General features: G+C 45.6%; 1 protein-coding gene across 2 annotated transcripts in view; it reads left to right on the top strand.

Annotated features, from left to right (window-relative positions):
• Positions 1–18,159, top strand: part of HIPK2 (homeodomain interacting protein kinase 2) — a 125,839-nt gene extending 107,680 nt beyond the window's left edge. For both annotated transcript variants that reach the window (XM_041398833.1, XM_041398832.1), the window contains exons 10-15: positions 1,181–1,323; positions 1,680–1,856; positions 4,357–4,638; positions 14,303–14,550; positions 15,556–15,716; positions 17,479–18,159. In XM_041398833.1, the coding sequence (XP_041254767.1) occupies positions 1,181–1,323; positions 1,680–1,856; positions 4,357–4,638; positions 14,303–14,550; positions 15,556–15,716; positions 17,479–17,946 (1,479 nt within the window). In that variant the 3' untranslated portion in view covers positions 17,947–18,159. The remainder of the gene's footprint in view (positions 1–1,180; positions 1,324–1,679; positions 1,857–4,356; positions 4,639–14,302; positions 14,551–15,555; positions 15,717–17,478) is intronic.
• The last annotated feature ends 352 nt before the right edge of the window (positions 18,160–18,511 follow it).

Raw genomic sequence — 18,511 nt, 5'->3', positions numbered from 1 at the left:
CTTTGAAAGCAAAGCTGAGGTAAAAAAAGAAAAGAGAATAATAAGAAGGCTTTTTTCCTTCGTGATCTTTTTGTGCCTTTGCCTCATCCTTTTACCTGCTCCAAGCATCACCAGTCCATGGTTGTGGCTCCCTAGATGAAGGGCTCTCGGGATCCTTGCGACTCTCCATCCTTTGCAGATGTAGCTGAGAGGCCTCACTATAGCAGCCTTTTCATGTAACTCAGCAACACAAAAGTTATAAGATGATCAAACTTAGGACTAGAATTGGGAAAAAATGGGGTTTTTTGCAGGGTGGATTGTTTTGGGGCTTGTGTTACTGGGGGATAGGAGGGAATCATGGGAACAATTAACACAATCCTTGTGAGGGTGGGGAAGGGGATAAATGCATGCCTGGAAGAAGCCTGCCCTCAAATTTAGCCTCCTTAGAACAGTGAGATAGCACAACACAGGTCCAGTACAGTAGTGCAGGTTGGGACTAAGGTGGGCTGTAGTTGGTACCCCTGAGTTCCTTAGCCCAGCAGCAAAAAACTGCCAGAACCACATTTGGGCAGCACATGGCTGAGAAAGTTTCCCATGTCCAAAAAGCAATCATCTGACTTGCATAGAGTCAGTAGAGCAGGACAACCTGAGTCATGCCTGTGGCAGCACAGCTGGAGTGGTGATTGCATAGCAGAATGATGGCTCAACTCAAAGGGCAGAGATTTTCCACCCTCTAAGAGGGGGGAAAATGTTGGCGAGCACATGGAGGGGACAGGTATGCAATGGGTAACTGTGCATTACTTGAGAAAGTAAGCTGGCTGTAGAAAGGGGAAATTAATAACGGAGCCATAGTGTCCAGCTGATGGGAGAGTCAAAATTAGAAGGTGCTAAAAAATTTGATGTTTGGTTTGAAATGCCAACAAGTTTTGATCCCTTCCATTCCCTGTTTAACCTAAAACACAGCTGCTGCTTTGTATGGCAAGAATTTTTTTTTCTCCCTCCTTTGAATTCTCTATATTTATAACTATTCCTGCTTATACTGTGGTTTCCTAACAGTGTTTGTCTTCTGTGACTGAAAGGCGGTAAGAGCTGCGTAGTCTGACCATGATCACTATTAGAGGCCCCAGCTGAGTGTGGACCATCGCTCATGTTCAGTGCTCGATGCCTTTTGCTAAGGAATTGCTTTTCCTCTGTCTGGCAGCAAGCATGGCCCAGTGGCACTCAGCAGATCCTGCTCCCTCCTGCCTGGCAGCAGCTGACCGGGGTGGCCACCCACACTTCTGTCCAGCACGCGACCGTCATCCCGGAGTCCATGGCAGGCACCCAACCGCTGGCAGACTGGAGGTAAACTGGGGATGCTTGGAGGAGCCTTGAAGTACCCACAGGTGCTGGAGGAGCCATGAGGGCTGGGGTCTTGCTAGACTACAGGGCTGAGGGGAGAAGGGCAGCAGCCTCTGATACCACTCTCTGACAGCTGTGGGAGACTTCTCTGCTCCATGCCCTTGGAGTGGAATGCTGTGCCCACACCACTCCTTCAGTCTGTTTTCTAGGGAAAACACTCCATCCTGGGAAGGCTGGGAACCCAGCAGGCTCTGGAGGAGAGGGCACCTCAGCGAAGGGTGGTGGGAGGCTGTGTGGAGGAGCCTGCTGAGCAGCCGCCGGTTGCATTCTCAACGTGTGCCTGTGTCCCCGCTGTGCAGGAACACGCACGCCCACGGCAGCCACTACAACCCCATCATGCAGCAGCCCACGCTGCTGGCCAGCCACGTGGCCCTGCCCGCCGCCCAGCCCGTCAACGTGGGCGTCGCTCACGTCATGCGCCAGCCACCTGCCGCTGCCTCCGCCAGGAAGAGCAAGCAGCACCAGTCGGCTCCACGGTGAGTGCCGCGGCTCCCAGCCTGCCTGCTTCCCCGCCACGCCGGCGTGCTGGCAAGAGGGGTGCTCGCTGATACCTGTGGGGCAAAACAGGTTTAGTTCCACAGCCCGTGAGGGATTGGATCACGCATTTCGTGATGGAGCTCTTCGCTGCCTCACCTCTTCGGTACCCAGGAGGTAGTCAGGGGTGTTTTATACCCAGAGAGCATCATTTTGTGTGGGAGTTAGTGGCTGGAGAAGATACAGAATGGGAGGCTCAGGCCCTGTTCATACAGCTTGTTACGATGCTGCAATTACCCAGAGCCTTGTCACAATGATTTAAAAACATAACCATGTTCTCAGGTCAGTGTGATGCAGTGCCCAGTTGCCACACCTTTTCTTCCCACATCCTCTGGAAGAAGCACTCCTGAGGTGCAGCATATGCACCTTGAGGAGCCTGCATCTTCAGCAGTGTGTGCCTGATGTGCACACACAAGATCTGCCCTTTCAAAAGCAGTGGGGTGATGACAATCTTCTGAGCTTTACTGCCACGGGGAGTGCAGGACTGGGGTGGCTTTGGGCCACCTGAGCTCTCTAGCTCCTAACATAGGTGGTTAGCCCCTGTCTTCACCAGTCCACACCAGCAACAGATACCCATGATTATACCCTGGCCTTATTACAACTATGGCAGCATAAAACAGGGATCATTTTATAAGGAGATCTCATACAGGGCGGTCCTTAGCATCTGTCATCTCTCAGTAGGACCATTTGGTTCTGGAAGGAGGAATCTGGGGTTTCTTGCACAGCTCAGATGGTAGGATGGTTGCAGTGCCTGTCACAGCACTGTAATCCTGTTCAGAGGAAAAGGCTCTTCAAGATGTATGTGCAGCTGCTCTGGAGAAGGTCCTTTGGGCTGTGCAACTAACACACTTCTTTTTTAAAAGAAAAAAAACACAAAAAGCAGAGGGGCGAGAACCAAAATTGGTAACCTCTTGTGCAGTGGCAAAAACTTGAGCTTGTGGTTTTCCTGGGTGACTGGACTGGTGCCAGAGTGGCTCTGAGTTCGCAACCAGTTCAACTCAAGTTAAGAGGCCACTATTTAAATCCTTCCCATTTATCTGCTCTCTAATGTTGGATTTACTTTGGGTGGGCTCCAGCTGTCTTAGTCTATTCATAACATAGAGAGGCAGCTCTGTCCCCAGCTAGCCAGCAAAAGAGAGTGCCTGTTACAGCCAGTGTGCCTGTGCAGGGCCTCCCCTCTCCTGTCACTTTAGGGTGGGGTGGCTGTGTCCAGGAGGAATGGGGCACTCTCAGAGCAAGGGTTTCTACAGCTTCATTGACTGTGACTCTTTTTGTGCCAAACGAGGAGCCGTGCTCCTTTGGAGAGGAGGGTACTCCATGCTGCTCATTGGTATTCAAAAAGCACTTTGAATGCTACTGTGCAGCCATTTGTTATGCAAAAGAGCCTGTGTAAGTTGGTGTAGTGTGATATACTGCCAGGGTGACTTCCTTTTGATGGATGCCACCTATTCCTTTTGTTAGCTTTTGGGCCAGGCTGAACATGCAGCCCAGGCCCCTCAGTAGAACAAAACCAGAACTTTGGGGTTTTCTTCCTTTTTGAATCTCCAGATGTTCAATAGCAAAAAGAAACACGACCAAGAAAGGAAGTGTGGGAAATGAGTGAAATGGGCTTTAGTCAGTGTGCTTTGGTAAATAACCCCATCTTTAGACCCACACTGCACTGTTTGGCTCATAGTTTTGTGTTTGGATCCCTGATCCAAGTGTCACTTTTCTGACTGGTCAGGCAGGGAAGCTGAAGTAGGAAGACTGGGAATGTTTCTCTACTGTGTAATAAATATATTATTTCTTTCTGATTTATATATGCTGTATGCTGCTTCACACAGGAATGAAACTGAGTATATGTCCTCTCATCTACCTGCTCTCATCTATGGGACACCACTGTCCTAGAGGATAAAGTGTTGAGCAGGAAATGTTCATTGAAAAAGATTCTTAAATAGCAATTCATTTCTGTTTAAAAAAGCAGTTTTCTTGATAAGTGTTTGTAGTTTTCCACACAAAAATTTTACCTCTAGTTTTTTCTGGCCAAAAAGTATCTGGTCGTGATGCATCCATGCAGGATGCAGGAGGAAGGGATTATCATTTGGGTGGTTCTTCCTCCTGTGTCAGCCATGCTGTGCCTGCCTTTGTTCTGTATGTCTGGGCTTTGTGGCTGGCCTTTACCCTCCCAGTGCAAACTCCTGAGAGGCAGCAGTTCATATCTGGAAATTTCCAGGGAAAACAAATTTGAATTTTTTATTAAAAGAAGCTACTTTTCAGCCAGTTATTATGAATAAGTGATGCAAGACACTGTCTTCTTTGAAGAAGTGACTGTGCCAGTTTTGCAGTTTTCCTAGACTCCATAAATCAGTGCTACTGAATCAGAGACCAGGACTCACAAACCATGGCAACGGGCACCTTAACCATGCAGAGTTTTAACCAACTGACACTTTTCCCCGCTTCCAGCAACGCATCCACCTATGAAGTTTCATCCTCCCAGTCCATCAGCTCGCCCCAGCGGTCAAAACGAGTGAAGGAGAACACCCCTCCCCGCTGTGCCATGGTGCACACCAGCCCTGCCTGCAGCACCTCGGTGACGTGCGGCTGGGGTGACGCGGCCAGCAGCAGCACGCGGGAGCGGCAGCGGCAGACGATCGTCATCCCCGACACCCCCAGCCCCGCCGTCAGCGTCATCACCATCAGCAGCGACACAGACGAAGAGGAAGAGCAGAAGCATGCACCCACCAGGTGAGCAGTGGTTCTCTGCTCTTCTCTGTGTGCAGGGGAAGGAGAGAGGGGCATAGAGGTGGTTCCAGGGGCTACGTTTGCGTCTCTTCAGCCAGGTTGTCTTTGATTTGTGAGGAAAATGACTAGCTGAGGACTCTACAGATTCAGATGATGCTCCCTTCTGTGCTGTACATCTGCTGTGTTACCTTGGGGAAGTGCAGCAGTCTCTCCTTACCATGATCTCTCATCTGTAAGAGGAAAGACCACTTTTCTCTATCTCCTTTTTGTGGAAAGAAGATGTAGAAGGTAGCCTGTGGTGAGGAGCCTCTGTAAGTTAGACGTGTATTTAAAACAAGGACAGAAAGACGGGCTTGGAAGGAAGGGCCCATTAAATGACATCTTTCATATGTTTCTTCCATGTTTTCTTTCAAAAGCTCTCAAAAACAGTGGTTCTGTCATAAATACTCAATAATCATAAATATATTGCAAGGGAGTTGCTCAATCTTTATTGTGTTGCCAAAATATCCTTGAACTATAGTAAAAGTGGCAGAAACTGCTTTCTGTCTGACTCTGCAGGGAGGCATAGATGAGGCTAGAAAGTGGGGGCTGAGTTTGCTCCTCAGAGAATTAACTCATCCAAGTGAACAGCACGGCCCAGGACTGCTGCCATTGTTGATCATCCCTTGTGGATCAGAAAGAACTTAATTTTCTAGGACTGTCCTTTCAGCACCTTTCATCACATGCGAGTGCTCTAGGTTTCCCATCTGATGCCAGTCACAAGACGTCGCTCTGCTTTGTAAGATGTAGAGAAGTAGCTTTGCAAACAGCTGAATAATTATACCATCTCTATATTGGTAACTGAGATAGGAAACTTTTAACCTTATCCTTCCAGTGTTGTTGAGAGAGGGTTATTTTTTTACTTATTTAAAACACACTCCATGGCAGATTTTCCTTTAATTACCAGGGATACCCCTCTGTATCTCTGCGTCTTTGCAGTGTGGTGATAAGTGAAGCCTGCAAATGTGCACAGAGCAGATGTGACACATTTGGCCTCTAGGAGCTAAAAATCTGTAAAGAAAAGCCATATGATTCAGGCTGGAATCTCAACATGCTTCCCAATAGCTACCACTACTTCCCATTCCTCTCTCTGTGCTAGTGAATGCCACTGGGCAGCAAGGGCTCAGTACCTCTCAAAGTCAGCCTTGCCATGAATGCAGTGGTTCACAGGACAGTGTAACATATTTCACTTTAAAAATAAAAAATTTTTTAAAAATTAAAAATTGCTGCAACATTCCTTGCTTAGATGGGGGAAGAAAGCATGTTTCCAAAAAGAGTTGCATGAAGACCAGTGTGAAAGTCAAGGGGACTATAAATAAGGAGCCCCTACTTCCAGGGCTCTTCTGGGAAAGGAAGGGCAAGGCAAAAGAGATGCTGAAAACTCAAGGGTCATGGGAGCTCTTTTAAAGCATGTTTACCCGTAGTGCTGATTCCAGACTTTGAGACATTATGTGCAAATCCTTAAACTTACCATCTGGATGTCATTCTTTGGTCCAGATTGGTCCAGAGGGGGGGTGAAGAAAAGAGCTGGGATACTGCAGCCACTTCAGCCAATGGTTGTCTTCTCTGCTTCAACTTTGCTGCCATCTGACTAGTTCCTTTAGTCAGCACCTCTCTAGAAAGAGACAGAACAAAGTTCAGGAACATGTATGGAAATTTGAGTTGGAAATTTGAGGTATTAAAAGATTTGAGTCTGCTGAAGGGCTTGGGAAGTTGTTCTGGGAGCCAGACATACATAAACAAACTGGCTTTGATATGACTAAAGCATATTCCGGACACATTCCTGCCTGGGATCAGATCCCTGGCTACTTTTTGTATCCATATAGCATATATGTAGAGTGCCAGGGTGCCAGCATTCCAGAAAGAAATTTAGAAATTAAAAAATTAAATAGAAATTAAGAAATTAAAATAGATTTAATTTGTGAGCCATATAGAGAGATTTTGCATGGACATGAGTGAGTTAAATTTTCTGCGCAGATGTAACCAGAGCAAATGGAAAATCAGAGGTAGAGACACAGGTGGAAAACAGCCTGGCCAGAATGAGAATTTTTTCGTTAAAGTCTCCAGGAGAGCAAAATCAATTTGCTTGGTAACTTTTGACATGGGTAGATGTAAGACCAGGTTCTCAGCTGGAGTGAGAGTGTAACTTCCAGTCAAGGAGGCTGTATCAGCATTTAATGCCAATGAACTTTGTCCCTGCTGAAGTTGAAGTCTTTCTCATTGAAAGTTTGTCTCATTCAGGAAAATGCCTCTTAAGTTTTCTTGCCTATTTTTTTGGCTCCAAGAAAAATGGGAGTGACAGTGAAGTATGTGCTTAATGTAATCAGGGCCCAAAGGTTCAGGATCTGAGTAGAAAATGAAACCATGCAAAGAATGCATTGTCTGGCTCATATATGCAAATATTACCATATTGGGTAATAGCTGTGGTGTGGGGGTGAAAATTTCAAGGAATCCCTTGAAACGTGCTATTTTTCACATCCTAGAAACATTAGCTTTTTCTAGGTTAGAATGTAGAAATCAAATGCCATTTGACAGATCAAAGGTAGTTGCCTGATCACATCTTATTGATAGCAGTGGTAACTTTGCATTACATTCCCTGTCAATGAATCAGCTCCTCAATTTGCTACAGCACCTCTTTCTTTTACTTCTTCTGGGGCTAGAAATTGCCCTTTGACCCATGAGACTAAAAACGTTTATTTTATTGATTCCTTAGTGTAGAGAGATTGTTTGTGAGAAGTAACAGATCCTTTGACAATTTAAGAGTTTGTCAGCCTCAGTTTAAAAAAGTACTGGTAATGTTGCTAAAATATGATACTGCTGATGCAGTAAAGGAGCTCTACAGCTTGGATTTACTCAGACAGAAAAGCCTTTCTGTAATACCACAGAAGCAGAGAGAGCTTTTCTCATACAGGGAATGCACATTTTTTATTGGTGAAAGAAAAATCTGAAAAATGGTGATGTGGGTAGGATTTTCCTTTTCCTGCTGAAGGGTAGGAAGTATTATGTGTTTATGAAATAGCAGCTGATCAGGAAGGCAGGACAGCACGTTTTTTATTTTGCACTGTTGGTGAGTGTAGCTTAGTGTAATCTTTATAAAATCGATAGTCATCTCAAAATGTTGGGCTCCTGTTGGGTAGAGGTGCAGGGGAGGAGGCGTGAGATGAGCTCTGGAGGACCTGCTCAGTGGAGCCTTGTCCAAGGGGGCCATCTACTGGGCCCCAGCCCTGTGCCTAAGGCACAGTCACCGAGGAGGAACCTCAGCTGCAGTTCAGCAGGGCCCATCCTCACAGAGATGGCCAGAGATTTTCAGGGGGCAAATTCCTGATTAGAAAAGTCATTTCATCAAAAACAAGGCATTCTTGCTGGCTACATTGAGTTTTTTTTCAACGAAGTGAAATCTGGAAGAACTTCAAAACTACAAAAAGTTTTGACCTTTGTTTAACGGAAGAAAGTGCCCGGAAATTAACTAATTAAGTAGCAGACTTCTCCTTTCTGGTTTAATGAAGGGGTTTTTTCCTTCAAAATGTAAGGAAATAATAGGAAAATTAAATTGAAATGGTCAAAATAAAAAGGGAGCAGTTTTACCACATGGAACTGTTTTTACCTGGTTTCTTCTGCTCACAAAGTTTTGCATGTGATATTTTGTCCTATAGAACAGCAGGGGAATAATAGCTTACAAAGAGCATTATAATAACAGGAAACAGTTTTGTCACCCTGTTTATTTAATAAGATGGTACACTTAGCTCAGAATACTTTACAGAGAGATTTCATAGGGCAAAGAGACTTCCAGTGCTGTGATGTAAGATAATAACTTCAAATGTTATTTATTCTGAATGGAAGATATTAGGTCTAACCATTACTTGTAAAGCACTGTGAAGAGAGTGAGACAGGAAGCAGGTTGATATTTGTTTTTAAAATTTACTCCTTTTTAGTTTCTCTACTTGCTCTTGCAAGAAAGTCTAGTGGACAGGGCAGCTGACTGATAGTGCAAGTGCAGTCGCAGTTGTCGGAGCTCACACTCAGCAAGTTGCACATAGTAGGGGTTAACTGCTCCCCAGCATGCAGCTTCACCTGCTGCACTGGTTTAAATGTAAATCCTCCCTTGATTAAATATTTCTAAAGCTTAGAAGTAGAGAGAAGGCGGGAGATGAGACATGGAACAGAGAGGCACAAAGGCACTTTGGAACTGTGGCAGGGAGGGAGAGCACACAAGGTCCTGGGGAGGGATGCACTGGGCTGCACTGGTGGTCCAATGAGGGATATTTCTGCATCCATGCATTGCAGAGCATGGCAGGAGGAAGGGGTGGAAAGAAGGGGAGTGTACATGGCTGTTGTGACATGCCCAGCTGACCTCCCTTCCAAGCAATTAGTGCAGGAGCCAAGGAAAACATGACTCTCCTTGAAACAATACAATGATGGCCTTCAGATGGGTGGTTTTGGGGATGCTTCCAAAGAGGCAGGAGAGCCCCTCAGTCCCCCACTGCCTGTGCTGGTGTCATAGGTAACATCACTCCAGCTTGGTTTTTAATGGGATCCTGACAGTAATCACTGTATTTCTGCACAAGGCAGACTGAGTGCTGCTGTTGTGTTGGCGTACTGAGGAACTGCCTCATTGACCATCTTCACTGGCACAAAATCCTTGTGGGCTTATGGGGTATTCCCCTCCCTCTTAAGATGGGAAGCTCTGTAGTTTCTGTGTGAGTCTCACCTCTGTAACAGAGCGTAAGCAAGTTTTTATTCACCTTGTTCATGTCATAGTGCAGTGGTGGTGGAGCCCAGTTCAGAAGACTTACACACAGAAATTGCTGGTAGGCACAAACCAGGTGTTTTTGTCAACTTGCTGATTCGCATGTGTGAGGGGCAAAACATCATTTTAAATTCTTTTTTGACGTCTAGCCTATTGTGGCTGTGTTCTGCTGTGCATAGTAATGCACTGACTCTGCATAGCAATACACTGACTAACCACAGTCATTTAGTTAAAAGATTGCTGCCTTCCATCTCCAGAAGACACTGACATACAGCTAATACTTAAAATTACAGAAATAGACAGTAGCTCTGTCAGCAGACCTTCAGCAGCAGGACCTTTACAACCTGCTCAGCAATTCAGTTTATATGACTTAAATAGCAACAACACATGCTGTATAGCCTAATAAAATGGCCTCAGTGTAGTACTTGATAAATATTTCTTACCATCACAAATTCACAAAGAAGGTGAGAGCAGATTAACAGGTCAGGATGGAGGTTGAGCTGAAGAGAGGGTGCATGTTCCCAACACTGAGCTATGCATGGCATAAGATTTCAACATGAGGAGACTGATTGCAGTTGTGGTGTGAGTTTTTGTTGGCTGACTCCATGCTTTCCTAGAATAGGTACATTATTCTGAAGCAGCAAACTAGAAGGGTTGCATGTCATTAAGTTTTCAGAGACCTAGAACAGAGATTTTGTGATGTGAGGTAAAGCTAACGTTCAAAGGTACAGTTGTGCTATGGCTGGTGACCTTGAGAGCTAAAAGACTCTGTTGCTACAGTGTCAGCAGCACTGAAAGGTTTGTAGCTCTTGGAGTGAACCACGTGCTAAGGAATTGCTCCCACTAGACACCATTTGGTTTTTCTGTGATTCTGCTATAACTCAAGGTATTTAGGGGAAAAAAAGATCCTGTTCCTATGATGCTGCTGCATACCAAGCTTTTGGGCTGGGCCTTCAGCAAGTAAAAATCATCTCAGGAGTTGTTGTCTCTCTTTGGCTGTTTGAGGTGGATTCAGCATTTTTTTAGCACCTAATTCAGCATCTTCCTTTCCTTAATTTCTGCTCACTTCTTGTTCTCAACATCTGTCTTCAGCACCTTTCCACTAACAGTATCTCAGGTGACCACCTTAGTTTCTTGAAAAGTGCCTGTGCATGGACTGTCTTCCTTCCTTTTCCTCTATCAGACTTCTCATTGCTAGAGAGAATCGGGATCCTCATTCATCTCTGCTGGGCAATCCTGAGGGTGGTATATGTTAGAGAGCCATCTCCAAGACCTGCTTCTGCTTAAAAGGCATGGTTGTGCTCTGTGTCTGCACGTTGGACAGACATGAACTGGTTTGGGTCCAAGTTTGAGAACAAGCTCTTTAGGACCAGGTGGGAATGGGATACTACTCACAAACTAATAATAAACATACAAAGCAATGCTTATTTTATCTGTGTGCCCCCAAAAAGGAGGGACACAAACCCTGGCAGTAAGGGTTAAAAACCCTACGTGGCTCAGTGCTTTTCATTCTGTGTGGATGGATTTGCTGCCACTTCACCAGTCTTCCCCCCTCCCTCCTCTGGAGAATTGAAATACACCTTTCCACACAATGCAGCAGGCACATGAGCTGCCCAGGACCACAGACCAACTCTCCAAACCACTAAATCATATTTGCTGCTGCTTCTGTGCATGCAGGAGGGAAAGCAATTACCAGGCTTGGAGAGAGCTTAATAGGAAGGGGGCAAGACTTTCAATAGTATTTTTCTGTGTAAGCACAAACATCCCCAAAAGCTGTGGCTGAGTTATAGGAATACAGTAAGCTTATTGAGTAGGCAAGTGCTGTGTCAACAGGTAAAAGCTCTCAGTCCTGATAGTTTGTGAGCAGGGAAGGCGATCCATCAGCCTGGGCCTCACACAGATAACTCCTGGGTTACTGCAAGGTGGGAGGAGCAGCTGAGCAGGAGCTGGAAGGGGGAAAGCTGCTGGCTACCAAGAAGACTTTGAGCAGGGGGAATGCTAACTGCTGGCCTGAATTTTCAAAACCCTCCATTTTGGATTAAAGTGTATTTTTAAGCCTGTGAATCAAGCGATTTTCAGCATGAGTTGGGCCTTTGATGTTTTTGAAATTCCCACCCTTAATCTCTGAGGCAGGCTGTGGTACAGCAGGTGCTGAGCTCTGGGCATGTGTGATTAGCCCAGACTGAGGACTTCTCTGCCTGCTGTAACATTCACCACAGTTGTTACCTTTCCTAGAGACAGAAATCCAGCTGCTTTCAGTGGGACTCCTCGTGTGTTTGAAATGATGCAGCCTGCTGAATTGAGAGGCTGATCACTTGGGCCCTAATCCTGCAAATATTTACCCATGGGCTTTAGCTCTGTTACAGGAATAGTCCAGTTGACTTTGGGAAATGACACATATTAGCAGTGCTGAGCACTTGCATAAGGCCTGGCAGGACCATAGCTCTGATCCTTTTCAGATTCCCATCCATTAAATGAGTTCATATGGTCCCTTTCTCTGGAAAGGTTTGGGTTTGGAGTCACTGACTTATTTAATCAAACAGCTATACTTGAATTTTTTATTGTAACCAAGGAGCTTTAACACTTTGAAGGAGAAAGATCCCATGGTCCCTGCTTTGACAAGCCCTCAATCAAACTGGTGAAAAATATGCCCATACTAAAACAATAAATAGCACAGATTACACAGAAAATTACCCTTCCAGTTCTATGGCTCAACCTTCTCATGTCAATTGTCAGCTGAGAGCAAGCATTTCCAGTTCAGCAGCTCAGCCACTTAGATCAGGAAGGGACTGTAAAAGAACAGTTAGACCTTATCAGTTGTCAGAAAACTCTTTAGTGACTTGATTTTTCTTTATAAAATGTAATAACTGTCAGAGATAAAGAATATATCTCTCTTCCCAACTGGCAGCCAAGGGTAGCTGCAAAGGGCAAGCAGCGTGGATACTCATAAATGTGTGATTACAGACCTTTCTGTTGATGGAGAGAGGAATATTGATGCAATATTAGTCATTTTTATTGGCTTAATATTCTTCTTTCATAGCAGCATATCCAAACTGCTACATCTTTCTTCACACACAGTCATTGTCCATCTAAGATGCACTGCTGCTCTTTCCATTTCTAATCCAGCGCTCTCCAGCTCCTTGTGAAAAGCCAGAATAAAAAAGCCAGCAAAGCCAGAGGGTTTGCTGTTGTACATTTTCCTTGTCAATCCATCCCTGCCCCTGGAAGGATTTCTTTTCCAACTGCTGTACAGTAGCTCCCTCTCCTTCTCTGTCGTCTGCCCTGTTTCAAGTTGCAATCTTTTAGGATGGCAGGGGCCTCTCAAAACATGTTTTTCACTATGAGTAGAACAACGTGGTCTTTTGTCCTCCTCGGGGCACACCAGGACCCTGTGATGATAGCCCAGGGAACATCTGTGTGATGAGAACTTGTTTGAGAATGCAGCAACCCAAGGTGTTCTTTAAAGGGAAAAGAAAATAGATTTTCAACCCTGAGACTTGGGATACAGGGAAGGGGGAGTTGCAAGCTGTGAATGCTGACAGAGAGACTTTGGGGATGGGCAAGTTGAAGGGAACCCACCAGTGCTCCTTTAGGACTGTGAAAAATAAACAAGGCAAACAATGTCCTTGGAAGGAAACTGTTCTCGGTGTCTGCTCCACCTTCTTTTGGGAAGGAAGAAATGCTGAGACCAGGGAACAAACAGCTCCATCACAGACCAAGACCAGATTAATCAGCTGTTCCCTGGCCTGGACTAGCCAGACTGGGAAAATGGAGAGGACGCTCCATGGGAAAGAGATCTCTCTCTGTTTAAAGTGCACACTCATGAAGTTAAGATTCCTTTTTCTCCATGGCATTTCTGTTCCTGTTGGGGCTGTTTCCACCATTAAGCCTAATTACTTAGCTTTTTATGTGCTATCCATTTCTTTTCATCATTTTAAAAACTTCAGTTGCCATAACAACATAATGCAATCAGTGAAACATAACAGCTATTTTCTGTAGTCAAGGTCTGTGCACTGTCAAGGATGTGAGCCATTTAAGCAAATCTTCACCATCCCCCTTCCTCCCTCCTCTTTCTCACTCTCTCTTTTTCTCCCTAAACAAGCTCATAACAGGAAGGAGAAACCATGAGGAATAATTAGACACAATAGCCTGAGCAAATCCCAATCGTACTCATGCAGTCTAGTCTAATGAACTTCCAGCACTAATCTTGGAAGTGTTGATGTGCCTTTTTAATCACTTTTTTGATGTCATAGATAGATTAGTTGCAGCAGGACCTTGATAATCCACACTAGAGTCAGGAGACCCAGAACCTGTTCAGAGAAATGGAAGAAAATCAAAAGCTTTGCATACTTTGTTCATTTCTTTCTCATTTTCAAATGCTTATTGAGAATATGTGTCTATTGTACTATCTTAGTAAATAGAATGGTGTGTGTTTTGTAGACTCATGGAATTTAAGCATGAAAAGTCATAGCATCTATTATTAAATCATTGCTGAAAGGCTGGGAGAAACCGCCACGTTTTTGTGTGGGTGGTGAGACTTGCAACAAAGCATAGTATAACTGCTGGGCTTCTACTGCACACATACATAAAAAGCAGTCTGAAAATAAATCTGGCAGTCTGGTTCAGTGCTATTCTAAGCAGTGTGAATATAAGATCTATCCACAACATCTTACTCACTCCTTGACCTCCATGAAGGCTTTCCTGGAATAGTAACGAGGGAGTTTTGAAGCCCGGGATTTGGCTAAAGCAGCCTCTCTCCAGCAGAGGACTCAAGGCTGTGCTTTGTCCTTACAGAGCTCGTCTGCCATGGGCAGAGCCTTCTAGTGGTGTTGAGTCGATCATTGCCAGTTCACTCTTTCCACTTGTCTGCTTGTGTTGCAGCACCTTGTCCAAGCAAAGGAAGAATGTCATCAGCTGTGTCACTGTGCATGACTCCCCCTACTCCGATTCCTCCAGCAACAACAGCCCTTACGCCGTGCAGCATCGCACAGGGCAGAATAATGGGAACAGCTACGACACCAAAGGGGTTCCAGAGACTCACTGCAGTGGGAACCCCCGAACGATCATCGTGCCACCACTGAAAACCCAGGCCAGTGAGGTGTTGGTAGAGTGCGATAGCCTGGCACCAGGTAAATTGCACCTCTTCCGTCAAGAAAATTAGTAAGAAATAAATGATTTATCTTGGAAGAATCTCATTGTTCAGTTTCATTTTGTTTGTTTGGTTGGTTTGTTTTCCAAAGAAACTGTGCTCCTGCACTTCTCTCAAGTGACACATCTGTTCTTGGTAGCCATATTGCATTATTTATGTGCCCTGGTTCACTCAGGAGTCGTGGGTCAAGTGTTGGTCCCAGTTAGTTCTGTACGAATCCAAGAACAGAATGCAGCCTTTAGCTCAACCTTTGACATGAAAGGCACCCAAATGCAAGTGTGAACCTTTGCTGCCTTGCCTTTCTGTAGGCTTTCATTAAAACGGGTAAGAGATTGAAAATGTGAATTTTCATCCAAACTTGTTGACGTTTCTGGGAAGAACATTTCCCCAGGATGTTCACCGTGGACTGATGAGGTTTGCTCATCCAGAACCTCTGCAATGCTAGATAGTGTGATGTGTTGAAAAGGGCTTTATGGTGGAAGTCTGGCCCGAAGCTGTTGGCTTTGAGCTACTTGGCAGTCCTTGCTTTGGATGCACTGCTGGTGAACACAAAGGCTGGAAGGGCGAGCTCCCCACCAGCTCCTTCTCCCTCCCTTCCCACTCACCTGACGTTAGGCAAGCCAGTGCTTTTTTAAGCTGTGCACACCATACTTTCCTTCCTCTCCTTGGGATTTGTACCTGCGTTGTACAGTTCTGCTGGCAGAACATTGTCTCATGGTTCTGAAGGATCTATAAAGCCTGCTCCAGGCCTGCTTTGGGTCCAGTTAATCAGGTCTGTTTGTCTGATTCTAGGAGAACAGGCCTGTTGTGTATATCAAGCCCTACTAAGGTATTCTGTTAATTGAGAGAAACAGTTTTCTTAACCTGCTTCTGTTGTATGTCTCCTCCCAAAAGCCACTCTGGAGGAGACTCAGTGAGGAAAAGGTAGGGTGAGCAATTAAACAATGTCATGTAAGCTACAAATGTGTTTCCTTTCCTGGCACAGTCACCACCAGTCACCACTCATCCTCCTACAAGTCCAAGTCCTCCAGCACCGTGACCTCCACCAGCGGTCACTCTTCAGGGAGCTCGTCTGGAGCCGTTGCCTATAGGCAGCAGCGACCAGGAGCACATTTCCAGCAGCAGCAGCCTCTAAATCTAAGTCAGGTAAGTCAACCAAGACTGATTTTGGTGCATCATCCAGCTATTACCTACCACTGCTCCATCATGGGGTGTCCTGTTCCAGTCAAGTGACAGTTGGACCCTGTGTTGAGTTTGATCAGCTTGTTTCTACTTGACTGCAGACCTTGATCTTCCAGCTCAGGCAGCAGAGGTAGTGCAGATCACACCCCTGAGTGGGCTGGGGGTACTCTTCCTGTGTGTTCTGAAGCCTGATGGTCTAATAGAGTGAGTGGGAATAACATGAGAGAGGAAATGCAGTGACTCAGCCACAAAGGAGTGGAGCAGGAGCCTGTAGGAAGGACTGAATTCTCCTTAGCTGTAAGTAACCATGGGGAGAATATCTTCTGAGTGATGAGAGTGCATAAGCCTGGCTGTGGGACTGGGAGACAAGTCCCCATCAGGTGGGACAAGGCAAACCAGAGCCTCTATTTATATAGGTGACCTCATGTAATGAGTTTGATCCATCCTGTGATAAAGCTGGGCTGAGATCTGGACAAATCCCATTTCTTGGCAGCATGTAGTTCTTGAGCCATTTCCCAGTCTGTGATCAGAACTCTCAGGGATCTTCTCAGGAGCTGCAGGAAATAATGCCCTTTGTACATCCTGCACCTCGGGCCTCTCTCTTCCCTGAGGTGAGTTGAGAAGAGTAGGAAAGTTACAGCTCATTTACCAGTGTTACCAGAGGAGAAGGTCTGGAATGCTCAGGGGACGGTGCTGGTATGCATCCAGAGCTGGGTATTAGCAGAACTGTTTTTTAAAAAGAAAAATAACTTGTTTATTTTGGAGAAGAATGTCTGTTCTTCAACATGCAGAGGAAATTTTAAAATGTGAACAAATTTTAAATAAAAGTGTGTGAAAATGGAAGAAGTGGGCAAGATGCTCTTTGCAAGAGTTGGGGAGGAGTGTGGCTACCATATTTCCACAGTAGCAGCACAGAGTGTGCTTACAAAAAGGATGAAAAGGTTTGGAAGAGTAGAAGGAAATAGCATGGAGCATTTTCCTTCTTGTCTTCTAATTCCCGCTTTATTGGTAATTTAATACTCTCACTACAAATGACTGGGAAAACTCCCTAAATTTTTGTGCAATGCAAGGAAACAACTTAAAAAATCCCTGGAAAAAAAAAGTACATTGGTCTCTTCCCACTGCTAGGAGTTTCCTGTGCTCAAGTAATTTTAGCTAAGGACAATGAAGGCACCAGGCACCTGCAGGATCTAATCAAGCTGAGAGTTTTCTCCTTAAAAATAACGTGGTTTTTTTTACTAACCAAGGAAATCATTAACTGCAAATATCCAAACTGAACAAAAATAAATAGCCTGTTCCAGGCATAGTTAGTCAATCTCATTCCCCTGAGCTATCTGGACACCACAATTTGTCATCAGAGAGTTCACCAACAAAAAACACTTGTTGTCTGAGCAACTGGACTTGAGGAAGATGTTCTTGGAAGCTGGGCGTCCAAGGTTGTGTCTTTTGGTAGCTGTGTCAGCAGGTTGTAGCTCAAACTGTGGGGGACTTGCTTACCTTCTGGGGGTCATTTTGGTCAATGTATGAAACTGCAGGGTTTTCCTGGGCTTGCGAGGGACCCGCTGCTGTCAGTCGTTTTCAGGCAATGCTGAGGGTGTCAGGAGGAGCTCAGGAGACTTTTCTGAGGTTGTCCTGGTGTTGCAGGGAGGCTCCCAGACACTACTGAGGAGGTAAAGAGCCATCTCTCATCTTGTAACCACCTATCACTGTTGCTGTCTTTATCCAGGGCCAGCAGCACATCTCGACTGACCGCACAGGGAGTCACCGGAGACAGCAAGCCTACATCACTCCAACGATAGCTCAGGCCCCGTACTCTTTCCCGCACAATAGCCCCAGCCATGGCACGGTTCATCCCCACCTGGCCGCGGCTGCCGCTGCCCACCTGCCCACCCAGCCCCACCTGTACACATACACCACCCCCGCCGCCCTGGGCTCCACGGGCACCGTCGCACACCTGGTGGCCTCTCAAGGCTCCGCCCGGCACGCGGTGCAGCACACCCCCTACCCCGCCAGCATCGTCCACCAGGTCCCCGTCAGCATGGGCCCGCGCGTCCTGCCCTCGCCCACCATCCACCCGAGTCAGTACCAGGCTCAGTTTGCCCATCAGACCTATATCAGTGCTTCTCCAGCCTCCACAGTCTACACTGGATACCCACTGAGCCCCACCAAGGTCAACCAGTACCCTTACATCTAAACACTGGAATAAAGAGCGAGAGACGCACCCAGCCCGGGGGGAGTGAGGCAGCCGCTTTTGTATTGAAGAACATGACAAACTAACAATGCAATGGGAGGCTCGTGTGAAACTTGAACGAAGGAGACTTTAGGAAGAAAAGAAAAAGAGGAAAGAAGGGGGAAAACCAATTCTACAATTTTTATTTAAAAAAAAAAAAGAAAATGGAAAAAAAGAACAGGAAAAAAAAAATAAACCACAAAAAAACCCAACCATTCTGCACCAAACTAGAGAGAAAGAGAGAAGGAGAAGGACCCTCCAGCGGGTCCTGTCTTTTGAAGAACTTCACCAACAGACTTTTAAAGGTTATTTTCATTCAATAGTGAGCTACATTTAGAAATTTGTTGTCCAGAACACCTAAAATGAAATCCATTAGGTTTTTAATCCTGTAGGTATATGGATTAGGGATTTATCCAGCATTTCAAAGGGTTTATGCAGCAGTATCTGTATCCCAGAGTATAGATAGGTTTGGGGGGGTTTTAACAGAAAAAGAAAGTGGGTAAGGGAGGCTGAGGGTGGAGGACAAAAT

Source organism: Onychostruthus taczanowskii, unplaced genomic scaffold (assembly GCF_017590055.1).
Source record: "Onychostruthus taczanowskii isolate IOZ18803 unplaced genomic scaffold, ASM1759005v1 scaffold15, whole genome shotgun sequence".
Taxonomy (NCBI): Eukaryota; Metazoa; Chordata; class Aves; order Passeriformes; family Passeridae; genus Onychostruthus; species Onychostruthus taczanowskii.
This window is presented reverse-complemented; position numbering and strand designations above follow the sequence as displayed.